Here is a 21598-nt window from a genome sequence, read left to right as displayed (position 1 = left end):
GGAAATACTTAAACAAGACTGAATTATAAACTAATGGCTTGTAAAAAGTCACCTTGAGCGTGAGCTACTGAAGATGCTAAAAGGGGGTGTAAGGGGTTTTTAGAGACTAAGGAAGTTCAACCTGCCTTTTATCATGAAACTCTGAAGTGGCTAACTGTGTGGTGGGTGGCTTGGCTTTCCCTGTGTTTTGTTTCCTGGGCTGAGCCTGTGAAAGCCAAGATTTAATCTAAAGAGGTTTGTGTTTTAAAAACTCACAACAAAGCAATAAAACACCTATAAAAGGGGTGTATAATGGAACTCCTGACAGTTCTGAGTGCAGTATTACAACTCTTCGGCTCCCCTCTCCCTTCTTCAATGCTTTCATCCACTCTGTGCCCTTTGTCTTAGCCCCTTTCTCACCTTGCTGCCAAGCAGCTCAGTTAGTGGCGATGACACCCAGCGGGGGCAGCGGGCCATCTTTATAGAGGGGACCCTGTGCCCAGCCGCTCGCTAACTGCTGCAGCTGCCAGCAGGGCCCGGGACCCAGGAGCGCGGCAAGGGAGGAAGCCCAGGGTCTTCTCTCCCGGGTACCTCGTGTCACTCCCACCATGGCCCAAGGTAGCAGCGGCTCAGGGCGCTTCCGGCCAACAGGTGGCCGTCCACTGGGCCAGCGTGCCTGGAACTTGGCTGTTAGGCAAGCCACAGCTCTCCCCTCTGGAAGCAGCGGCGCCCAGGGGAAACTTCGCTCTCCAACTCCACAGCAGCCATCCCTCGACCCTCCTTGGCCTATTTACTGAATCGCCCCCCGCCCCAGGCGCCAGCACCCCACTTATTCTCGGTGATGGAGAACAAACCCACTTTTGAGGGTTCGGAGGGCGCTGGGAGGCACGTGAGCAGCAGAATGGACTGGGCTGGGCGGCCAGAGGAGCCCCCCAGCCTCCGTCATGTGGGCCTCAGGAACTCAGGGGGCCCAGGGGGAGCCAGGAAAACAGAACTTCGCCACCAGCCTGCCTTCAAGTGCTGGGTGGGTGGGTGGGTGGCGGCCCCCACCCCTCTGCCCTCCCCAGCACCTCTGCTTGGGCTGCCCGCTCTAACAGGCCGGAGAGGGCACCGTGCGGGTAGCAGCCCCTCCAGCGCGCTCCTGGCATCCCCAATCCCACCCAGGGATGCCGCCGCTGTGCCCTGTCCGCAGTCACTGAATGTCACGCTCCTCTTCCTCCAGATCAGGGGACACCCGGCTACCCGGGCGTCCCCCATCCCTACACCACCGCAACCACCCCAGGGTGCGAGGCCGGGGCGCGGGACAAGTTTTGGGCCACAGCAGCGGGAGGGGGGCTCGTGGGCGAGGACCGCACCTCTCAGTCCCGGCTCGGGCGGGCACACTCCCGCCCCCAAAGGCCCAGGCATCCCCATCCTCCCACGGACACCGGCATCTCCGCCTCCCACGAGGGCGGCGAGCGGAGCCCCCCAGGGCGGAGGCAGGTACCCCCGGGGCGGGGACAGAGGCGGGCGGGGTCCGGGCTGCGCCCCCGGCCGGGCCGGGCGGGCTAGCTGGCGGCGCGGGGGGAGCGGGGCTGGGCGGCGCTGCCTCGGGCTCTGTGCGCTGCAGCCCGGAGCCGAGGAGGAGGAGGCGGAGGAGGAGAAGGAGGCGGCGGCGGCGGTGGGTCCCGGGCGGGGGGAGCACGGCGCTGCGGACCCGGGCGGCTGGCAAAGGACGAGGCGGAGGCTGAGGAAGGCAGCGGGGAAGACCCGGGCTGCAGCAACAAAGGGCAGCAAACGATTGGCCGGGCCGCAGACGAGGTTAGCCGGGGACCCGGGTGGTTGGAGGCAGCGGCGAACGGTGCACGTGCTTGCAGACACGGGCGAGTGTGGAGCCGGGGGGGGGGGGGTGCACGCCCGGCGGGCAGGGGCTTGCTTCCCCTCGGCACGGGACGGTGAGGGGGCTGCAGCGAGACCGTTCTGCCTGCACCCAGCCGGGGGTTGCAGGGTAAGGGGTGTGTGGGGGTAAAGATGCAAGCCAGGGGGCGGGCGAGTAGTCGCCCAGGATGGGACGCGAGAGGGTGGAGGAGGGGGCGGGATGGAACGCTCCGGGCGGCGCGCCCGTCCGCGCGCTCCGCCGCAGGAGCTGGCGACGGAGAACCTCGAATTTTAACTTCGCGTGCCCGCTCGCGCGCGCCCGCCCGCGCCCACCCTTCCATCCTGCGGCCGCCGCCAGCGATCAGCTCTCACACAAACTTTAGCTGCGGGCTAGGGGTTTGGGGCGGCGTGGGGGAGGGGAGAGGGAGCAGGACCCTGATTGGCGTGGTCTGCAGCCAATAGGGCCCAGCGCCTCTCCTGCGCGCTGACCCAATCCCTTTCCAGACGTAGAGGAGGCGGGTAGGTGGAAGTAGAGGTGGCGCGCTGTCTGCGAGAGCGAAAGGGGGCTGGGCCAATAGACACCCGGCAGGGGCGGGCCCAGGGGCCTGCTGATTGGCGCTGGCAGAGCACCCTCCCCTGGGGTGGTGCCGGAGGGGGGGAATGTGGGTCGAGGGGTGTGTCTATGCGGAGGCGAGATGACCGGCAGGAATCTGCCCCAATGGGCTGCAGAGTGGCGAGTGTACGCGTGACGGGCAGACCTGTAGGCCAACGAGGGGCCCCAAGTGTCTGCCGTCTCGTCCAATGGAGCAGCGCCGGGGCGGGGCCGCGGCTCGGGTTTAATGAGACTCCATTGGGCTGTAATCAGTGTCATGTCGGATTCATGTCAACGACAACAACAGGGGGACACAAAATGGCGGCGGCTTAGCTCCTACCCCTGGCGGCGGCGGCAGCGGCGGCGGAGGCGACGGCACCTCCTCCGGGCGGCGGCCGCGGTTTCTCGGGCAGGCACCGGCGGCGCCCCTGGCAGGCGCTGTGGCGGTGGCGCGCAGCCAGGTCTGTCACCCACCCCGCGCGCTCCCAGGGGGAGGAGACTGAGCGGGAGGGGGGCGGAGGGCGGGGGGTTGGAATCGGGGCTTGTGACGCCCCTCCCACAGGCCTCTGCGCGAGGGTCACCGCGGGGCCGCTCGGGGTCAGGCTGCCCCTGAGCGTGACGGTAGGGGGCGGGGGTTAGGGAGGAGGGAGAGGCCCCGCCCCTCACAGGGCCTCTAGGGCACGGGGCGGGGCTCCGGGCCGCGGGGGGCGTGGCCGGGCCGCGGCGGGGGCGGGGCTCGGTGGTCGGGCGGCAGGGGAGATTTTTGCCTGGGAGTGACCTGGAAGGAACGGTGGGGGTGGGGCTCTACGGGGCGGGTGTGGGTTAGGGAGTGTCTGGGGGACGGGTGAGGGGGTGGATGGGAGCAGAAATTGGAGGTGTGGAAGCAGGTACCCGCGGGGAGAGTAGGGGGAGGTCCAGTTTGGGAGATGTCGAAGCGGGGAGCCCAGGGGCGACGTGGACGTGGGTGAAAGGATGGAGGATGAGCCTGTGGTTATCTGGGGCAAGTTAAGGATGGGTTTGGGTGTGGTGGATGGCGGAGTTGAGAGCAGCGCGAGGAGTTGTAGCATCGGGGCAGTGTGGACGGCGTGTGAGAAGGAGGCAGAGGGGCTGTGGTGTCCGGGTGAATTATTGTGTTGGGACAGAGAGGGGCACCACCATGCACTTTGGAAGAAACTTGCAAGGGTGCGATGGATGAAAGTTCAAACAGCAGAGGAGGTTGAAAGGTGAAGGGTGGAGAAGGGAGGGTACTGAAAACCTGTCAAACGATCTGTTAGCACACATCTGTTGATGGGGGGGGGATTCAGGTGAGTTGAAAAGGAGGCAGGTGTGGCCGAACACGCTTTGGTGGATTGCACCAGGACATGAGTGACCGAATGTCGGTTTTGTGGGTGAAACTTAAACTGGAGTCTCGAGGGGTGGGCAGAGTGCTATTTTCAGGAAGAGGCTCTTGCCTTACCTTGGGAAAGATCATTGTGTGTTTTTGAATGTGAGTGTACTTTGCTATTGGTGGAGGAGAGGCTAGATTACAAATGGCTTCCTCTGCTTCTTGAAGAAGTTTAAGCCCTCAATTGGTAGCGAGTATTGAGGTTGTGAGAAGGTAGTGATAAAGAATTACAGATGTGAAAAAGAGTAAGATAGAAGCCATGAACTTGGTGCATTTGGGGTAGAGGTGAAGAGGAGATTTAGGAAATTTACCATATAGGAACAGAGAGTGGAAATGGCAAAAGGGAATTAATTGTGTTGGTATTGGGATAGTGTTAGTTTTGTGACATTCCATAAAAGATGTTATGTTTTGGTTTAGTTTTGTTTTTTTATAGGACTATGAGTATGGTGCATTCTCCCTGTCTTGTGTTTTGTGTTTCCTAGATTTCCTAGAATACTCCTGAAATAAAACACTTCAATCTTATTTTTGTTTTCTGTTTTTTTTTTTTTGCGCCATTCTCGGATGTGCTCAGGACTTCCTCCTGGCTCTACACTTGGGGATCACTCCTGGCAGGAGTGATCTGGGAGGACCTTATAGGGTGCTGGGGATTAAACCTGGTTCAGCTGCATGCAAGGCAATTGCTCTACCCACTGTACTCTCTCCCTGGCCCAATTTTTTATTCATAAAAATCACACAGATTGGAAGTCTTCCACTTTTTTACTTTGTATTTGGGCCCCCTGAGTGGTGCTATCTCTGTGCTTGGGAGTTGCAGGGTGCCAGGGATTGAACCTGCATGCAAAGCCTGGGCTGCAGCCTGCTGCGCTCTGCCTGGCCCTGGGAAACTTTTCCCTGTGCCCCTCCTTTTGTTGTTACTGTGGCATTGGCATTGGTGCCCAGGTTTGCACATTTGACTTTGGTGCGTATACACTGTTTCACAGTGCTTATGGCTACGGTGCTTACTCAGGGCCACACACCTTTGTTGCAACCTTCACACACTTGTGCTGCACGTGAGGCCGGGATCCCAAAAGGTAGCACTGCCTGGATGCTCTTTGGCCTATGTGTGAAGTCTCTCTGTGTGTGTGTGTGTGTGTAGGGGGCTTTTGAACTGCTGGGCAGGTGGTTTCCTGGGGCTTGGAACAATCTTTTCTGTACTTAGCAAATTTTTGCCCATTTCAGAAATAATAAGCTCCAGTGCATCAATGCATCTTCTTTTTGGCCCAAGGATAAGTCTTACCTGAAACTTCAGAATGGAAGTTTGAGTTGGTGAATGGATGATTGGGGAAAAAAAAAATGCAGGAATATTTTTTTGTTTTGTTTTCTCCTGTTTTTGTTTTTGGTTGTTTTGTTTGGGGCCACACCCAACAGTGCTCAGAGGCTACTCTGACTTGGTGCTTATCATTCCTGACAGGGCTCAAGGGATTGTCCCCAGATTTGCAAGAAAGCCTGAGCCCAGTGGGTAGGACTCTCCATCCATGTTTTGTTTGTTTTCTTTAGTAGGGACTATCTCTAGGAGTGCTGGGGCTCGAACACCACCTTGCATGTGCTAGGCATGCTCTCTGTGGCATGGGCTATCTTCTGCCCCTGAGAATACAAGGTGTGCGCATTGCAGGAGAAGTTTAGGCTGGCTGGCGGGTGCTCAGTGTGGTCAGAAGTCTGGCCTCCATCGTAGCAGCTCTTAGTAGACTGGATACCATGTCCTTGCCTTTATACCAGATGTTTATCTCATGCACTGCTTGGTGCAGAAACTGTAAAATGTTTTACATGAATGAAGCTGAAATAGGGCGAATTTGGGAAAATAGTTTAGAAAGTTTGGCGAATTCATTGTTGTTCAGAAACTTTACCAGGCTTTCATAGTTAGGAGATGACTTAACAAAAACTGGTCTTGTTTTTCTTGTTTTTTTTCTTTTCTTTTCTGTTCCTGGGCCACAGCTGGTGCTGTTCAGGACCAAATCCTGGTACTGTGTTGAAGGATCAATTTTGGCAGTACTTGGGGACCTTATGTGATGATGCTCGGGATCAAACCTGGGTCATTGGCACGCAAGTCAAGTGCCCTGCTCGCTGTACTGTTGCTCTGGCCCTGATCCTGCATTATCAGATGCTCAGGTTCCTACCTGGGAGGTTTCAGTCTTAGGTAGCGTGCAGTTCTCCCCACGCACGGTGTAAAGTGAGGGAGAAGAAAACTTTCCATTTTTATGGAAGGAGGGATGAGGGAGCAATCGTGACAGTCTTTGCTTGCAGAAGAGTGGATGAGGCCTGAAAGGGCAAAGCGTGAAGGACAGTCTCGTCCCTTTGTGGCTCAATTTGCATTCCGTAAGCACCTTTAAACACAATCCCACAATCTAATTTAAGTACCTCCCATGATTTTTGCCCTCATCCATTCTACTGTGGTTAGATACTTGAATGGTTTCCAGTTTGAGGCAGTTGGGCACAAAGTCGCAGTGAGTGACCCCCCAGCCCATCACCTGCTGCCCACCTCCTTCTCAAATGTCTGGGTTTGGGTGGCCTAGTCAAGGCTTACTTTTCTTCACCTCTCTGGATACAAACAAGTCGTACTGTTCCTAAGTGTGCTATCAAGTTACACTCCCTTCGTTAGTGTATGTGAGTTCTCAAGGCTCCTGGTTCCTTCTAACTCGGAGTTTTGCTAGCTTTTCAAACCAACCAATCCGATAAACTTTCTGTTTATCTGATGAATGATCAGGTTGAACAGCTTTTCATGTATTTGTTGGCTATTTAGATTTTCTCATTTGTAGAGTTACAGGTCAAGGGTGTCTGAGTCTCCCCGCCCCTCCCCCCCTTTTTGTTGCTGTTTAGGATACAGATCCTTTGTTGTATGTTGCAAATGTCTTCCAGCCTGTGGCTCACCTTTTTCACTTTCTTTCAGTTTCTTTTATAGTGTCTTTTTAATGAAGAGAAGTTCTTAGTTTTAATAGAGTTACATTTATTGGTCTTTTCTTTAGGTTAGTGCCTTTGGTGCCTTGTTTTAAAACTTTTCCTACCCTCAGGTAAAGAAGGCATACTTTTTAGTATTCTAAAAGGTTTATTGGCTTTTAAAAGATATATGATTATGAGTAAAATATACTCTTCTTGACCCTGTCTGCACCACCGCAAATCTCATTTTGTTTTTCTGTGCTCGGTCTTGATTTTGACTTCTCTGTGGCTGTAACTAAGAGCCAGGTGCTGACTTCCTCATCTCTTAGGAGAAAATGGTCATTGAGACAGAAGTTCAGCCAGATTAGGTTTTACAGGTCTCCAGCTGACTGCATTGCCCTTTTCTCCTTTTATGAGCTGGCGTTTTATTGTGTTTCTGCTATGTAGCTGCCATCACGCCTGCTTTTTTGTTATATTTGTTGTATCAATTATCCTTAACAATTCTGCAAAGCAGAGATGTATTCTTATTTCTTACAGATTAGAAAGCTGAGATTTGGTTTATGTAACTGTCTGGTATCTCATGCTGGCATTTGGTTCCTATACTTTCTAGATAAGGCTCCTCACAGCACACTTCCTTGTTGAATCAAATTTCAAATACTGATTCTTTGCTATTATTCAAAACAAATGAGAATAATTTTCTCACCTTTTTATTTTCCCCTGTATGGGGTCAGACCCAGGGCCCATAGTGCAGGAGCAGGGCTCTAGGTTGGAGGGGACTTGGGTGGCCAAAAGTTTCGGGGTTGGGAGATTTTTGGATGGGAGTGACCACCTGCCCAAAAATAGAAAACAACCACTGAGTCAAAAATAGATGTATAATTTGCTTGAGTTATTTTTTTTTTAAATGGAATACTAATTTGTTTTCTGGCTACATAGGATATCTTATTTGAAGAAACTAATAAAATTGAAGGAAATTTTTGAAATGATCTGTATATTAAAAGCCATGTCTAAAAGTTTAGTTGTTAGATTCCCCCCCTTCCCCCATAGTGTGTTATTGTTCTCAAGCATTTTCATTAGAACCCAGCTGAAGCTAATTTGTAATTAGGGAGAAATCTGGGATTGAGTAGGACATTTTAAAAGCCTGCCCCTCCCTGCCTAAAAACCAAAAAGTCAGTCTAAATTTAGTTGATTATTTCTTAAGTGAAAGTGCTTAGTTATAATATCGTCATTACTAATCAGTGTACCCTGGCTTCAAAGACTTGATGACTTTAACTGACTTTTCATCTTGTCTCCAAAATCCTCTGTTTTACAAGGGATCAGATTTCCTTGTACTGTTCCTAACAGTGTGATTAAAGTTTAGAGTCTGAAACTATTGAGCACTTAAATGCAGGGATGACGAAGCAAACTTAATTCTTCGGCTTCACTAGGAGATTTGGGACATGTTTCTACTAATGTATGATGATGATGTTGAAACTAATCTTTGCTAGGGATTATGGAAACCATAATAGTTTATTGATGGTTCAGTTATTGTTTGTTGAAGCAGATTTACACAATTATAGTTTAATGACATAACAAGGATATTGTCAACTAGGAGAGCATGACATGAAAAATTAAACTTCCAATTAATATAATATGTATTAGTTGAAATGATAATTTTCATGGTGATTTAGCCTCTTACAAATCCTTGGAAAACATTATTAGCTTATGAATTGGAAACTCTATGTTAATGAATACTGAGAAAGAACTTAGTATTATTCTAAAAAGTGGGGGAATTAAATATTCAATTCAAAGTAACAGTTATTGAGTGCCTACTCTGGGCTTGCTGCTGAGTTTGACTCATAAATGTAGGATGAACAGCACTGATGTTTGGAGAGGTGACACAGTGATTGTTTCTGTTCCTTGAGACATCTTTTCAACCTTGCCGGAGTGGTTCAAGCGTTCAGAAAAGTGTCTGTCTGGAGTACTGTGCACATTTCCTCGTTTCACTGTTCTTGCAGTGGCTATTTCTTTCCCTTCAACTGACATGCTTGCACATCTCAGAATGGCTTTTGTCACAGCCAGATTTTGTTTATTTGTTTGTTTTGGGCCTCACCAGGCTGTGCTCAGGGGTTACTCCTAACTGCACAGGTGGTGCAAGATTCAAATGACTCCCTGACTCCTTCCACAAAGCCTGCAAGTGCCTTAAGCCCTGTGGTATCTCTCTGCCCCCCACCCTCTCTTTATTTGCTTTTAAAGGAGATTTTGAGCCACACCCGGTGGTACTAGAGGCCAGTTTCAACTCTGTGCTTGGGGTTGGGGGAGGGTCGGGGTGGTGCTGGGAGACTTAACCCTGTACTCCAGCTCACAAAGCAAATGTGCAACCCACTGGGCCATCTCCTTGGCCCCATGGTTTCTGTTTCTAAAAACCTTGCAGTTTAGGTGGAGATGGGGCTCAGCGTAAAGATCATGCCTAGCCTGTGTGAGGTTCAGTTGCCCACACTGTAAAACACAACAAAACTTGGCAGTCTGTTTAGTGGCAGACTATTTGGTGTGTAAATGAGCATAATAAATCAGAGGTGAATTAATACCAAAGAGAAAGAAAGTAAAAAATTTCCTGTTAGACTAGAAGATGCTGGGCTTCCGAGAAGGTGATGTTTCCCATGGGCCATGGAGGATTTGAACTGAGGCTCTAAGACCAGACAGTTCTGCTGAATTCTTTCAAGTACTGTTTCCATTCCATCAGTAATAGGTATTCTACCCATTCATACCCAGCAAGTTATAGTCACCGCTGTTTCTGGATTTCTTTTTTTCCCTTGTGTGGTTGAAAGAGCCCTTTCAACAACAGTGAGTCTTAAATATATATATATATTTTTTTGCTTTTTGGGTCACACCTGGCAATGCGCAGGGGTTACTCCTGGCTCTGCACTCAGGAATTACTCCTGGCGGTGCTCAGGGGACCATATGGGATGCTGGGAATCGAACCCGGGTCGGCCGCGTGCAAGGCAAACACCCTACCCGCTGTGCTATTGCTCCAGCCCCAACAGTGAGTCTTAGAGGGTAGCTCACTTCATGTCCAAGTTCAGGTGAACAATTTGGTTGGGTAAAAGGGGTTATGGCGGCTGAGTATTAATCCACAAGGGATGATTCCCAAGTCACTTTCTCCCAAGAGATTTAAGTAACTCAGTTTGAAAACTATAATGATAATAAGGATTTTAGATTTAAGCACCTGAACTAAAATCAGTCGTGATTTAATAGTTCTGGGGTACTGACCAAGTCAAGCTTCAGTTTTTCTTTTACAAAATGGTAACAGTGTTGCTTTACAAGATTGCTTGAACATTTTACTCATTGTGTGCAGTGTGTATCCTAATATGACAGAAAATGGAATTATTACAGTGTTTAATTAAAATCAAAAGTTAAATCCACATAATATGCAGTTAAGTATTTATGCTAAATAAATGTCACCGGATTGTTCATTTAAAAAGTGACTGTAGATCCATAGTACAGCAGGTAGGACTCTTGCCTTTCACTTGTCCAACCCCAGGTTCAACCCCTGGCACCCCATATGATCTGTCTCCTGAGCACCACCAGGAGTGAGCCTTGAGTGCAGAGCCAGGAGTAAACCCTGGCTGAGTGTAGCCCCCAAACCAAAAGAAGTAAATAAATAAAAATTTAGGGGCCTAAGCGATTAATACAGTGGGTAGGGCATTTGCCTTGCATGCAGCTATCCCGGGTTTTGATCCCTGGCACCCCATAGGGTCCCCCGAGTGATCCCTAAGTGCAGAACCAGGGGTAAACCCTAAGCATTGCTGGATGTAGCCCCTAAACCAAAACAAAAAGGTCGCAATTTGGTGATGTTTATTTATTGACAATATTGTCAATAAATTGACAATATTGTGTCACCTCCACCTTTTTAGTTTCATGAACCACAAAACATTTTCATTAATCCAAAAATAGACCCATCAAACAATTTCTCCTTTTCTTTTTTGTTCCCCCCCACTAGTCTTTATCATGTTTATGATTTTATCTGTTCTCTGGGTTTAATGATTGGATTATACTGATTATCAGTGATCATTTCCCCCCCCCCCCCCCCATTTGTTTGGTTTTGGGCCACAGCTGGAAGTGCTGAGGGCTTATGTATAGCTCTGTGCTCAGAGATCACTTCTGGTGGTTCTCAGGGCTTGGGCCTGGTTTTGTGCATGGAAATGACCCCTGGAGTAGGTACCTGGGGGACTATCTATGTGCTGGGATAGAATCTGTTCAGCCCATGTGCCGGGTGAGTGCCTAAACCCCAGTACTGTCTCTCTGACCCCCCCAAGCCCCCCTGGGTGATCTTTTGCTACTGGCTTTGCTGAGTACATAAGCCATCTTTTGTAACGTTGTATCCAGTGCTCCTTCATATATAACACGTCTGCTGGTGGATATTGGACTATTTCCATGGCTGTGAATGTGTGTTTGTATATGGATATATTATTAAATGAGGATATATTGTTAAATTAGGGCCACTCCTGGTGGCACTGCTGGTGGGGGCAGGGGAGCTGGGGAAACTGTGCTGGGTATTAAACTCAAGGTGTTGCACATGTTAGCTGTGCTCTACCCCTTGGCTCTGCTGGCTTGGTGTTCTGGCAGTACCAGGGAGCAACCTGGGACTCCTGTATCCAAAGCTTGTGTTTAGCCCTCGGAGCCATTTCCTCCACCACTTCTTAGTGGCTGCACCTATTCTAGGCCTCTCAGAGCACCTAGTTTAGGGCCACACACTGAGCTACTCACTGCTTCTTTGACCACATTTATGAATGATTTCACCTTGAAATTCACATGGTTTGGGTTCTGAGCATTGATTTTTGGCGAAGAAAGTAGGTACTTGTTGGATTTGAAAGTTACCAAGTGTGGCTGTAGGGATGATGGATATTGTTAGATAGCAGATACTTGATCATTCAGAATGCTGTTTTGAGGTACAGTGCTCATAACTTGGTGATTATAGAAGACAAAGTTCCTTCACCTAGGCAGGGTCTGTTCTATTTCAGAAGATTGTTAAATTTTGTGGAGCTTCGTTAGTTACATAATAGGCTTTGAAATAATCCAGGAGCACATAAAAGTGAGAGAACTAAAAATAACCATTAGCAAGTAAAACTCAGAATGACAAAGGGGTGAACTCTGTTAATAATAATTTCTTTCTTTTTTTTATCCCTGTTTTGGCTCTTCCATAATCTCATGACTTGAGTGTTATGACATTGATTTTGAGACAGGCTTTAGTGAAAACAGACATTTTCACAGAATATTTATGATCTGGGATATTCTGACTTGTATGCTAACATGAATATTTCTGAATAGTGTTGATATTTATATAATACTAATGAAACCAAAGCTCTGTTGGACTAAGCATTTCTCTAGATCTGTTTAGAATAGTTTGTAATGAATGATGTAAATACTGTTTTATTATGAGGCTGTATGATACAACCATATAATTTACTGATACTATTTTGTAGTTAAAAATAAAAGGATTCAAAACCTCAGAAAATAGAATAATTTCATTTGATGTAGCATGAGTCCTCAGAATTAATTTGGAATGATTCACTCCTACTTTGATAGCCTTTTAGTTTAACTTTCAAGTTTTTAGAAAAAACTGAAAAGAGAATGATTTTTAGGTTTGTGCTTGAATAGAGTGTCCTATCTACATATGAAACAAACCAAGAGCTCTGAAAAAAGAGAAGTGGTGTGGGTAATTCAGAATTGGGGGGTGGAGAAGCTTTTTTCTGTTTGGCTTTTGAATGAATTATGCAGTTTTTTTTCCTGTAGATTTGTGTTTCTGGTTAGATACTGCTTAGACTAAAACTAAATTGGTTTTCAATCTATTCTCTTAGCAATACCAATTTACAGTGGGGCCAGTGGGATGTCAGAAGCAAACCAGCTGAAGATTAAAAAATTTGCAGTGGATAATATACAAAGTGGATAATATTTATGTATTTAGTTGAGAATTGACTACTGATAAGAGACTTCTGATTTTTCTCTACCCGTGTGTGTGTATGTGTGTGTGTTTAACACGGATTCTGCTTAGAGCAAAGATCTGCTAGTTACATCTGCTTTTACCTAATTAACTCGGTTGGTTGGTGTCAGATGAGAGCTAATTTTGAGATTAAATTGAGAAGTGGGATGTGATCTTTGACTGGGGGTGGGGAGTCTCTAAGTTTGTAATTGTTGAGAAAATGTACTGCATTTTTTTGTTGCTGTTTGTTTGTTTTGATGCCAGATCTGGTGGTGCTTGGGGTTGGCATTGTGAAGAGCGTGGAATGGAACCTGGTTCCTGCGTACAGAGCATGCACTCCAGCCCTTTGAATAGTCTCCTCTGCATCTTATTTAAATTTTGTTTTTGTCTTTGAACTAAGAATCTCTACCTTCTATAAAATGTAACTTCTGTCAACACAAACTTACAATTGTGGAAACTTGCATCTAGTTTGTTTAGGTGCATTTTTGTTGTGCTTGTTGTTGGGGGGGTTGCCCTGGTGGTGCTTGGGGGCCCAGCATCTATACCTGGAGCTATGGCCTAGTGGTGTGGTCCTGATGGTTTGGCCCTCCGCCCAGTGGTGCCACACTGTCCCCCCTGCTTTGGGTTTTTGGTTTGTCATGCTATGACTCGAACTCGGGGTCTTGAGCTTGCAAGCCATGCACTGCCCAATGGATCTAGCTCCCTCTCCAACAGAGGGATTTTTTTTTTCTTTTTGGGTCACACCTGGTGTTGCACAGGGGTTACTCCTGGTTCATGCACTCAGGAATCACTCCTGGCGGTGCTCAGGGAACCATATGGGATACTGTGAATCGAACTCGGGTCGGCCCCGTGCAAGGCAAACGCCTTACCCGCTGTGCTATTGCTCCAGCCCCAGCAGCGGGATATTTTTATGTTGGGGTTCTTGTTTACTTGTGTGTGTGGCAGAGTGGTGGTGGGGGGAGGTTTGGGCCACACCAGTGATGATCAGGGGTAACTCCTGACTCTGCGAAGGTCAGTTGGGTGCAAGGCAAGCGCCCTATCTGCTATACCATGGCTCCATCCCCCCTTATTTCATACTTACTGACAAACCTGATTTCCCTATTTTTTTTTTTTTTTTTGCTGTGGTGATTGGGGGGTTGCACCCCTCAGCAACAGTTGTGTACTTTAGGTGGAGTGGTGATGTTTTTCCTTTTTTCTTTTTGGGCCACACTCAGTGGTGCTCTGGGCTTTCTCCTGACTCTGTCACTCCTAGTAGGGCTTGGGGAACCACAGGGTGCAGGGGATCAAACCTGGCTCAGCCGTGTGCAAGGCAGGCGCTTTACCAGCTGTGCCTGTACCCCTGGCATGGTGTACCAGAGAGTACATTGTTGAATCTGCGGGTTTCAAAGGACAGTGAGTCTGGTATTGAACAGGGGGCAGTCCTGGTGATCAAATTCAGGGCCTGTGTGTTTCCCACCACCGAGCTACACCCAGCTTTCTGTAAACCTGACTTTCAATATTTGGAGAATAGGCCTGGCTTTAAGGAAGAGTGAAAATGACTTCTTTAGGCACTTGCTTTAAGCCTGCATTTCTTGTCTCGAATTCAAGTATCTTACCCTTAAGTGGTATGAGAGTTGATGTGTATTGTGGTGGTTCTGTTGAATAGTTGTAGAGATTCATAGCTATTGAATTTAAGGGCTGTATATTTTTTGGATGGGGGAGGGTAGGGCGGTGGTGGGGACCATGGGATGCTGGGAATTTAACCCAAGGCTCCCACATGCAGTGTGTTCCTCCAGCCCTTTGAGCCATCTCCCCAGTTTTTTTTTTTTCTCCCTTTTTGGGTCACACCTGGCAGGTCATACCTGGCAATACTCAGACTAAGGGGTTATTTCTGACTCTGCACTCAGGAATCATTCTTAACGGTGTTCAGAGGCCCATATGGGATACTGGGAATCGAACCTTAGCTGGCCATGTGCAAGGGTTGGCCTCGTGCAAGGCAAACGCCTTATCCACTGAACTATTGCTCCAGTCCCATCTCCCCAGCTCTTAAGGGTAGTCTTAAATCTAAATTAAAAGTCACCTTTTTTTCTTTTGGCAGATTTGCTTGAGGATCTGAATAATCTTCATTGTTGACGTGGACTTTTAAAACATTTGGAGTTCCAATTCTGGTACTTTCACTTATACTGCTTTTTAAATATATAATGTCATTGTTATTAAAATATTTTGATTGGGTAGATGAATGATTTTTTTGGTGCTCAGGCTTAGTTCAGGGCCTTGTATCTCCTTGTCCCCTGAGTGCTACTTTTGATTGTGGGCAAAGATTATAATAAGTTTGTCTTGAAGTTATATTTCAGCACTATTACTAAGTATTGCTAATTATGAAATATAGTTTGTTTTAATGTATGTCCATCTGCCTGGGTAACCATAATGACTAAAAGTAACTTTGCAATATTGGGCACTTTTCTTTGACCTTTTCTAGTCCTGCAGTTGTATTTTGTGCAGACGAATTAAATTAGTTGATTCATCATGAATAAATGATGAAAGATGTAATAATTACTTGAGCATTACAGGAAAATGTCTTGTAATGAAATTTTACCCCCAAACTGTTTTTCTTTGGAAAGATGAGTTTCCTGTTCACAGCTCACCAACAGACGAGGCCTGTGCTCTGTCTCTCGAGTGGTCGCACTTAGGAAAGCCCGAGATCGCATTCCTAAACACACTGTTCCAAGTCGAACGTTTCTGTCAGTGATTTATATGATGGCACGGAGGGGAGTGCTTATTAGATTTACAGATGACATCCATGACAGAATCAAGATTCAAAACAGTCTTTAACAGATTGGAAGATAGACTCAAACCAACAAGATGAACTTGACTGTAATAAATTTTAAATCCCAGCATTTAAATTTGCACAAGGAAGGGAATGGAAAGACTCAGTTTGACAGTATATCTGAAAGACGGTCTGGAATTTGTCGCTGGACCACATGCTGAATACAAGAGCCTGTCTAGAGCAGGGCAGGGAAGAAAGTTCAAATGACCTTGGACTGTGTTTCTTTTCAGTTAAGAGGGGGTCACATCCCGTGGTGCCTGGGGGTTACTCCTGGCAGTGCTTGGGGTTCCCAGATGTGAAGCATGTGCTCCAGATCTTTTCTTTGAGTTATTTCCCTGACCCTTTAATTTTTTTTTTTTCTTTCTGAGTCACACCTGGCAATGCTCAGGGGTTACTCCTCGCTCATGCACTCAGGAATTACCCCAGGAGGTGCTCAGGGGACCATATGGGATGCTGGGAATCGAACCTGGGTCGGCCACATGCAAGGCAAACGCCCTACCTGCTGTACTATCACTCCAGCTCCCTGGATTGTATTGTTTAATTTTTGCTTTTGGAGCCACATCTGGCAGTGCTTAGGGATTGCTGCTGCACTCAGGAATCACCTCCTCACAATGCTCGGGGGACCATATGGGATGCCTGGAATCGAACCCTGGTGTACTGCTGTTCAAGCAAGGCAAGCACCTACCTGCTGTATTGTCACTCCCACCCTTGGATTGTGTATTTGATTGGATAATGCTGTGATTATCTGCCACATTTTAGGATGGGCTAGCCAGCTTACTCTTAGCTAGGAGTAAGTCAGAGTAGGAAGAACCAAGAGAAGGTGGGATTTAGAAACCATGAGATGTGTGGAAGTGTTAGGACCTGCGAGATTCTGAATGGTTTTAGGGTAGAACTGGAGGTTGGACAGGGTTTAACTGTGAATAGTTTTTGTTGTTCCTGTTTTGGGCCACATAGGGCTTACTTCTGGCTCTGAGCTCAGAGATCACTCATGGCAGGGTTCTGGGGACCATATGTGGTGTCCCCAGGGATTGAACCTGGGTTAGCTACTTGCAAGGCTAAATGCCCTACCTGTTGGTACTATATCTCTTTGGTCCATGTGAATAGTTTTTTAAAAGATACTTGTTTTTGGGGCTGGAGTGATAGCACAGCGGGTAGGGCGTTTGCCTTGCACGCGGCTGACCCGGGTTCGAATCCCAGCATCCCATATGGTCCCCTGAGCACTGCCAGGGGTAATTCCTGAGTGCATGAGCGAGGAATGACCCCTGTGCATTGCCGGTGTGACCCAAAAAGCAAAAAAAAAAAAAAATAAAAAAAATAAAGATACTTGCTTTTAAATATCCACAGACCTGTTACTAAATAGTCAGGATTTCTTGAGATGTTTCTGGGGACCTAGGCACAGTGGTTAATAGTTCTGGGAAGGCAGGTTTTGGCTCACTGAGGAAGAAGTTCTTTGCAGTTTGAGCTGGACTCTTGGCAATGCTTGGAGAACCACAGCAGTGCTGGGGATTGAACCCGGGTCAGCGCCTACAGGACAAGCCCCTTTCCCAAAGACCTGTCTCTTTTTCTCTGGTCCTTTCCCCCAGCCACTTTTTCTTTTTCCTTTTTCTTTTTTAAAAGCAACTCACCAGAATAACTGAAAGCAAATATTATATTTTTAAGTATATTTAAATAAAGTTTTGAGGATAGAAATTTTTTTTCTTCTTCTAGGCATATTGAATGAAAATAATCAGAAAACTATGAAGTATTTTTCAAAGCTGGAGCAATAGTACAATGAGTATGACTTTTGCCTTGCACATGAAACTTGGGTTCAGTACCCAGCATCCTATGTGGTTCCCCAAACCCCATCCTGAGCACAGAGCCAGTGGTAAACCCTAAGCATTGCCGGGTATGGCCCAAAAGCCAAAAAGTAAAAAAATATTTTTCAGTATGTATGGACATTCCATTGGATGGAAGTGATAATAGCTACTCTAAATTAAATATTAGATTCTGTCTTGTTATTTTGTCGTGAATCCCTTCTAGGTTAGGTGCCTGGAACTTAAGTCACCTGAGTGTCTCGACTCCATAGTGGTGAGCTGCTGTTCATACCATTGCTCAGCGCAGAGATAGAGTTAGAGCAGGTGGCCGTGGGCTTGAATTTTAGAAGGGTGGACATTGAGCCTTAAGGAGGCTGTTAGTGAGTTAGATCATCCCGAGCCTTAGTTTACACATTTAGTTGTCCTGCAGATTAAATGATCAAGTCTGTGTGGGTATACTCTATAAACTAAAACTACGAAACAGAGAGGATGTGGGTTTTCTTTTCTTTTTTTTTTTTTGCTTTTTGGGTCACACCCGGCGATGCTCAGGGGTTACTCCTGGCTTTGCACTCAAGAATTACTCCTGGCGGTGCTCAGGGGACCATATGGGATTCCGGGGATCGAACCCGGGTCGGCTGCATGCAAGGCAAACGCCCTACCCGCTGTGCTATCGCTCCGGCCCTGGATGTAGGTTTTCTAACATTTAACCCGCTGTGCTATTGCTCCAGCCTCCGGGAGGTCTGTGTTTCTGAGTGTATCTGGAAATGCTGAGAGCAGTACCACTGTCTTCCTGGAATCAGAGCTATAAGGACCTTTCTTGAGCAGATTCCTGAGCAGAATCCTAAAAACCGTTTAAAAGGTGCAAGGTTGTGTCCTCTGTTAGTTTCAGTTTTCTGACCGTGGGTGGGTGTGTTCAGATGCTTTGCAAAGTTAAATGGCTGGAGATGAGTAGTGGATAGTTAGGAAATTTCCCTTTTTGGCAAGGTCGGGGTTTTTGTACCACACCTGTGGTCTCGGGCTACTCCTGACTCTGTGCTCAGGGTCCACATTGCCTTTCAGTGCTCTGGGGACCATATGTGATGCCAGGAATCAATCTGGGTAGGGCACTGCAAGGCAAGTGCCTTGACCTCTTGTCCTGTATCTCCTACCCCCTGTTATGTTTTTTGTTTTAGGATCACTCCTAATGGTCTTTTGGGCTTGCTTTTTGGTGCTGGAGATCAGACCTGGGCACCTTAGCCCGTTGAGCTACTTCTCTGGTCCCAGGCTGGGAAAGAACTCTTTTTGGTTTGTTTGTTTGGGGACTGTACTAGATGGTGCTTAGGGCTTACTCTGGCTCTGACTCAGGAAATACATCTGGCGCTGCTGGGCTGGGTGGGATGGGCTCATATGGGGGCCCAGAATTGAACTTGGGTTGGCCACATACAAGGCAAGTGACCTACCCACTCTACTCTGGGAATTTTTTTTTTTTCTTTTTGGGTCACACCCAGTAATGCACAGGGATTACTCCTGGCTTTGCTCTCAGGAATTACCCCTAGTGGTGCTTGGGGGACCATATGGGATGCTAGGAATTGAACCCGGGTCGGCTGCGTGCAAGGCAAATGCCCTACCCGCTGTGTTATTGCTCCCTTTGGGAAATCTTCTTATGTGTGAGATTGAAAAAGAAAATACCCAGCTAAAATAGAATCAGTATCCTTTTTATTTCTTTCTTTTGGGTGGTGAAGGGTGGGAGGGGGACACTCAGCAGGGCTAAGAGCTGACTCCTGGCTCTGCACTCTGCATCACCTCTGGCAGTGCCCAGGGGACTAGGGGTTGGCTGCTCACAAAGCAGAGGCCTTACCTGCTTTACTGTCTCTCCAACCCCTAGTTTTCTTTTTAAAAGGTTAAGTATAGACTAGGAGTCCCCCTCCCCCTATTTTTGTGGGGTTGGGGGCACTTTTTTCTTTTAATATACTGTTTCATTTTATTTTGAGTTTTTGGGCCACACTCATCATTGCTGACTTAGTACTTTTTTTTTTAATTTAGAACTGTTTTTTTAAATATAAAATTTTACATACGGTGGTATTTATTTTATACTGATATATATGCATATTATACACACACATATGTGTTTTTTCGCTGCACTTAGCAATGATTAATGGCCACTCCTGAGTCTGGTCACTCTTTGCTCGAGGTGTCACTTCTGCCAGGTGTGCAGGGGAGAACCCTGTGAGGTACCGGGAATTGAGGCATGGGTGACCACATGCAAGGCAAGGACCTAATTCCTGGACTAGCTCTTTGGCCCCTCAATGTGTATTTTGAAACACTTTTTATTAATTTCAGTACAGGGTACTAGTTCATATATAACTTAGCTATCTCTTAAGTGGTTCATAGTGATTAGTTTAAATTCAAGTGAAACATTTTGTGAAAAAAAAAAAGGACCCAAATTTCTATTGGAGAACCAAGTTATGATGGCTTTGTTATGTCTGCCAGTCATTTCTTATGTGCTTATTTTGCATTTTAGAAAGTAATATTAAAAACTTTTATTTTTTAAAATTCCATTATTAAGAGCCTTTCCTTGTTTATCCTTGAAGGTCTTGGTTTCCGTATTAAAGATGTTCTTCACCCGAATGCAGTCCTTTCTGTTGGTCAAGTAAGACGACTCTCAGCATCACCAATTTGAACCTCCTAAGGATGGCTGTTTGTCAGATGTTGCTTAATGTGGTTTGGAATACTCTGCCCATTTGTTGAATTGTAAATGACTTTTAAATGTGCAAGTTCTGTTAAATACAAGGAGAATCTCTATGGGTAACTTCTGTATTGAAGAAGTCATTTATCAACCATGGTAAAACTTGCAAACCCACTTTATACAGAGTGGATTCTTGAAGCTATACAAAAAATAAAAAAGCAAAAGCAAAGGCCCTCCGAAGAGAGAATCTGCCATGCGGTCAGCACTTCCCATGGGCTGGATAAGAAGACGGTCTCTGAGCAGCTGGAGCTCAGTGTTCAGGACGGCTCTGTTCTCAAAGTCACCAACAAAGGCCTTGCTTCCTACAAGGACCCAGACCACCCTGGGCGCTTCTCATCTGTCAAACCTGGCGCCTTTCCCAAGTCAACCAAGGGGTCTAGAGGATCGTGCAGTGACCTCCGCAATGTGGATTGGAATAAACTTTTGAGGAGAGCAATCGAAGGACTCGAGGAACCGAGCGGGTCCTCCCTGAAGAACATCGAGAAGTATCTCAGAAATCAGAGCGATCTCACGAGCACCACCACCAACCCGGCCTTCCAGCAGCGGCTGCGACTGGGGGCCAAACGCGCAGTGAACAACGGGCGGCTGCTGAAAGACGGCCCTCAGTACAGGGTCAACTACGGAGGCGCCGATGGCAAAGGGGCTCCCAAGTACCCGAGTGCTTTCCCATCCTCACTGCCGCCGGTCAGCCTTCTCCCCCATGAGAAAGACCAGGTAAGTGAAGAAAGAGTGCCAGTGCATCCTGACTGGAGCCGTCTGTTAACATGTATGGACAAATGCTCTTTTTTTTTTTTTTTTTAGTTTGGCTTTTGGTTTTTGGGCCACACCTGGCAATGCCCCTGGCTGTGCACTCAGGAATCACTCCTGGAGGTGCTCAGGGGATAGATGGACACATGTTCTGAGTCAAGTTTAATAAAGTCAGATGTTGGTCCTGGGCTTGCTTTTATTTATTTAATTTGTTTTTGTCATTAGTGTTATTTTGTTTTGGGGCCACACCTGGTGGTGCTCAGGGCTTACTCAAGCCTGGATCTGGGGTCAGGGATCACTGCTGGTGGGGCTCAGGGGGCCATGTGGGGTGCCAGGATTGGACCCAGGTTGGCCATGTGCCAGGCAAGTCACCTACCCCCTGTGATTTCTCTGGCACCTTAGGTTTTATGTTTTAAAGTTTGCATATTTGCAGTACAAATTTATTCTTGCAGTATATATATATATATATATATATATATATTTTTTTTTTTTTTTTTTTTTTTTCTTTTTGGGTCACACCTGGCGATGCACAGGGGTTACTCCTGGCTCTACACTCAGGAATTACCCCTGGCTGTGCTCAGGGGACTATATGGGATGCTGGGATTCGAACCCGGGTCGGCCACGTGCAAGGCAAACGCCCTACCCGCTGTGCTATCGCTCCAGCCCCTCTTGCAGTATATATATATATATATATATATATATATATATATATATATATTGTTTTTGGGTCACCCCCGGCGATGCACAGGGGGGGTTACTCCTGGCTCTTCACTCAGGAATTACCCCTGGCGGTGCTCAGGGGACCATATGGGATGCTGGGATTAGAACCCAGGTCGGCCGCGTGCAAGGCAA

At 47.3% G+C, this 21598-nt stretch overlaps 1 protein-coding gene across 7 annotated transcripts in view; it reads left to right on the top strand.

Moving 5' to 3' along the window:
- The first annotated feature begins 1561 nt into the window (after positions 1-1561).
- Positions 1562-21598, top strand: part of KAT6B (lysine acetyltransferase 6B) — a 205613-nt gene continuing 185576 nt past the window's right edge. For 3 of the 7 annotated variants that reach the window (XM_004615450.2, XM_055130259.1, XM_055130255.1), the window contains exons 1-3: positions 2698-2889; positions 14753-14822; positions 19845-20713. In XM_004615450.2, coding sequence (XP_004615507.1) covers positions 20093-20713 — 621 coding nt within the window. In that variant the 5' untranslated portion in view covers positions 2698-2889; positions 14753-14822; positions 19845-20092. Of the gene's footprint in view, positions 1780-2697; positions 2890-14752; positions 14823-19844; positions 20714-21598 lie in introns of those variants that run through there. The other 4 variants (XM_055130256.1, XM_055130260.1, XM_055130258.1 and 1 more) reach the window with 4 other exon arrangements.

The sequence above is a fragment of the Sorex araneus genome, chromosome 3, assembly GCF_027595985.1.
Source record: "Sorex araneus isolate mSorAra2 chromosome 3, mSorAra2.pri, whole genome shotgun sequence".
Taxonomy (NCBI): Eukaryota; Metazoa; Chordata; class Mammalia; order Eulipotyphla; family Soricidae; genus Sorex; species Sorex araneus.
This window is presented reverse-complemented; position numbering and strand designations above follow the sequence as displayed.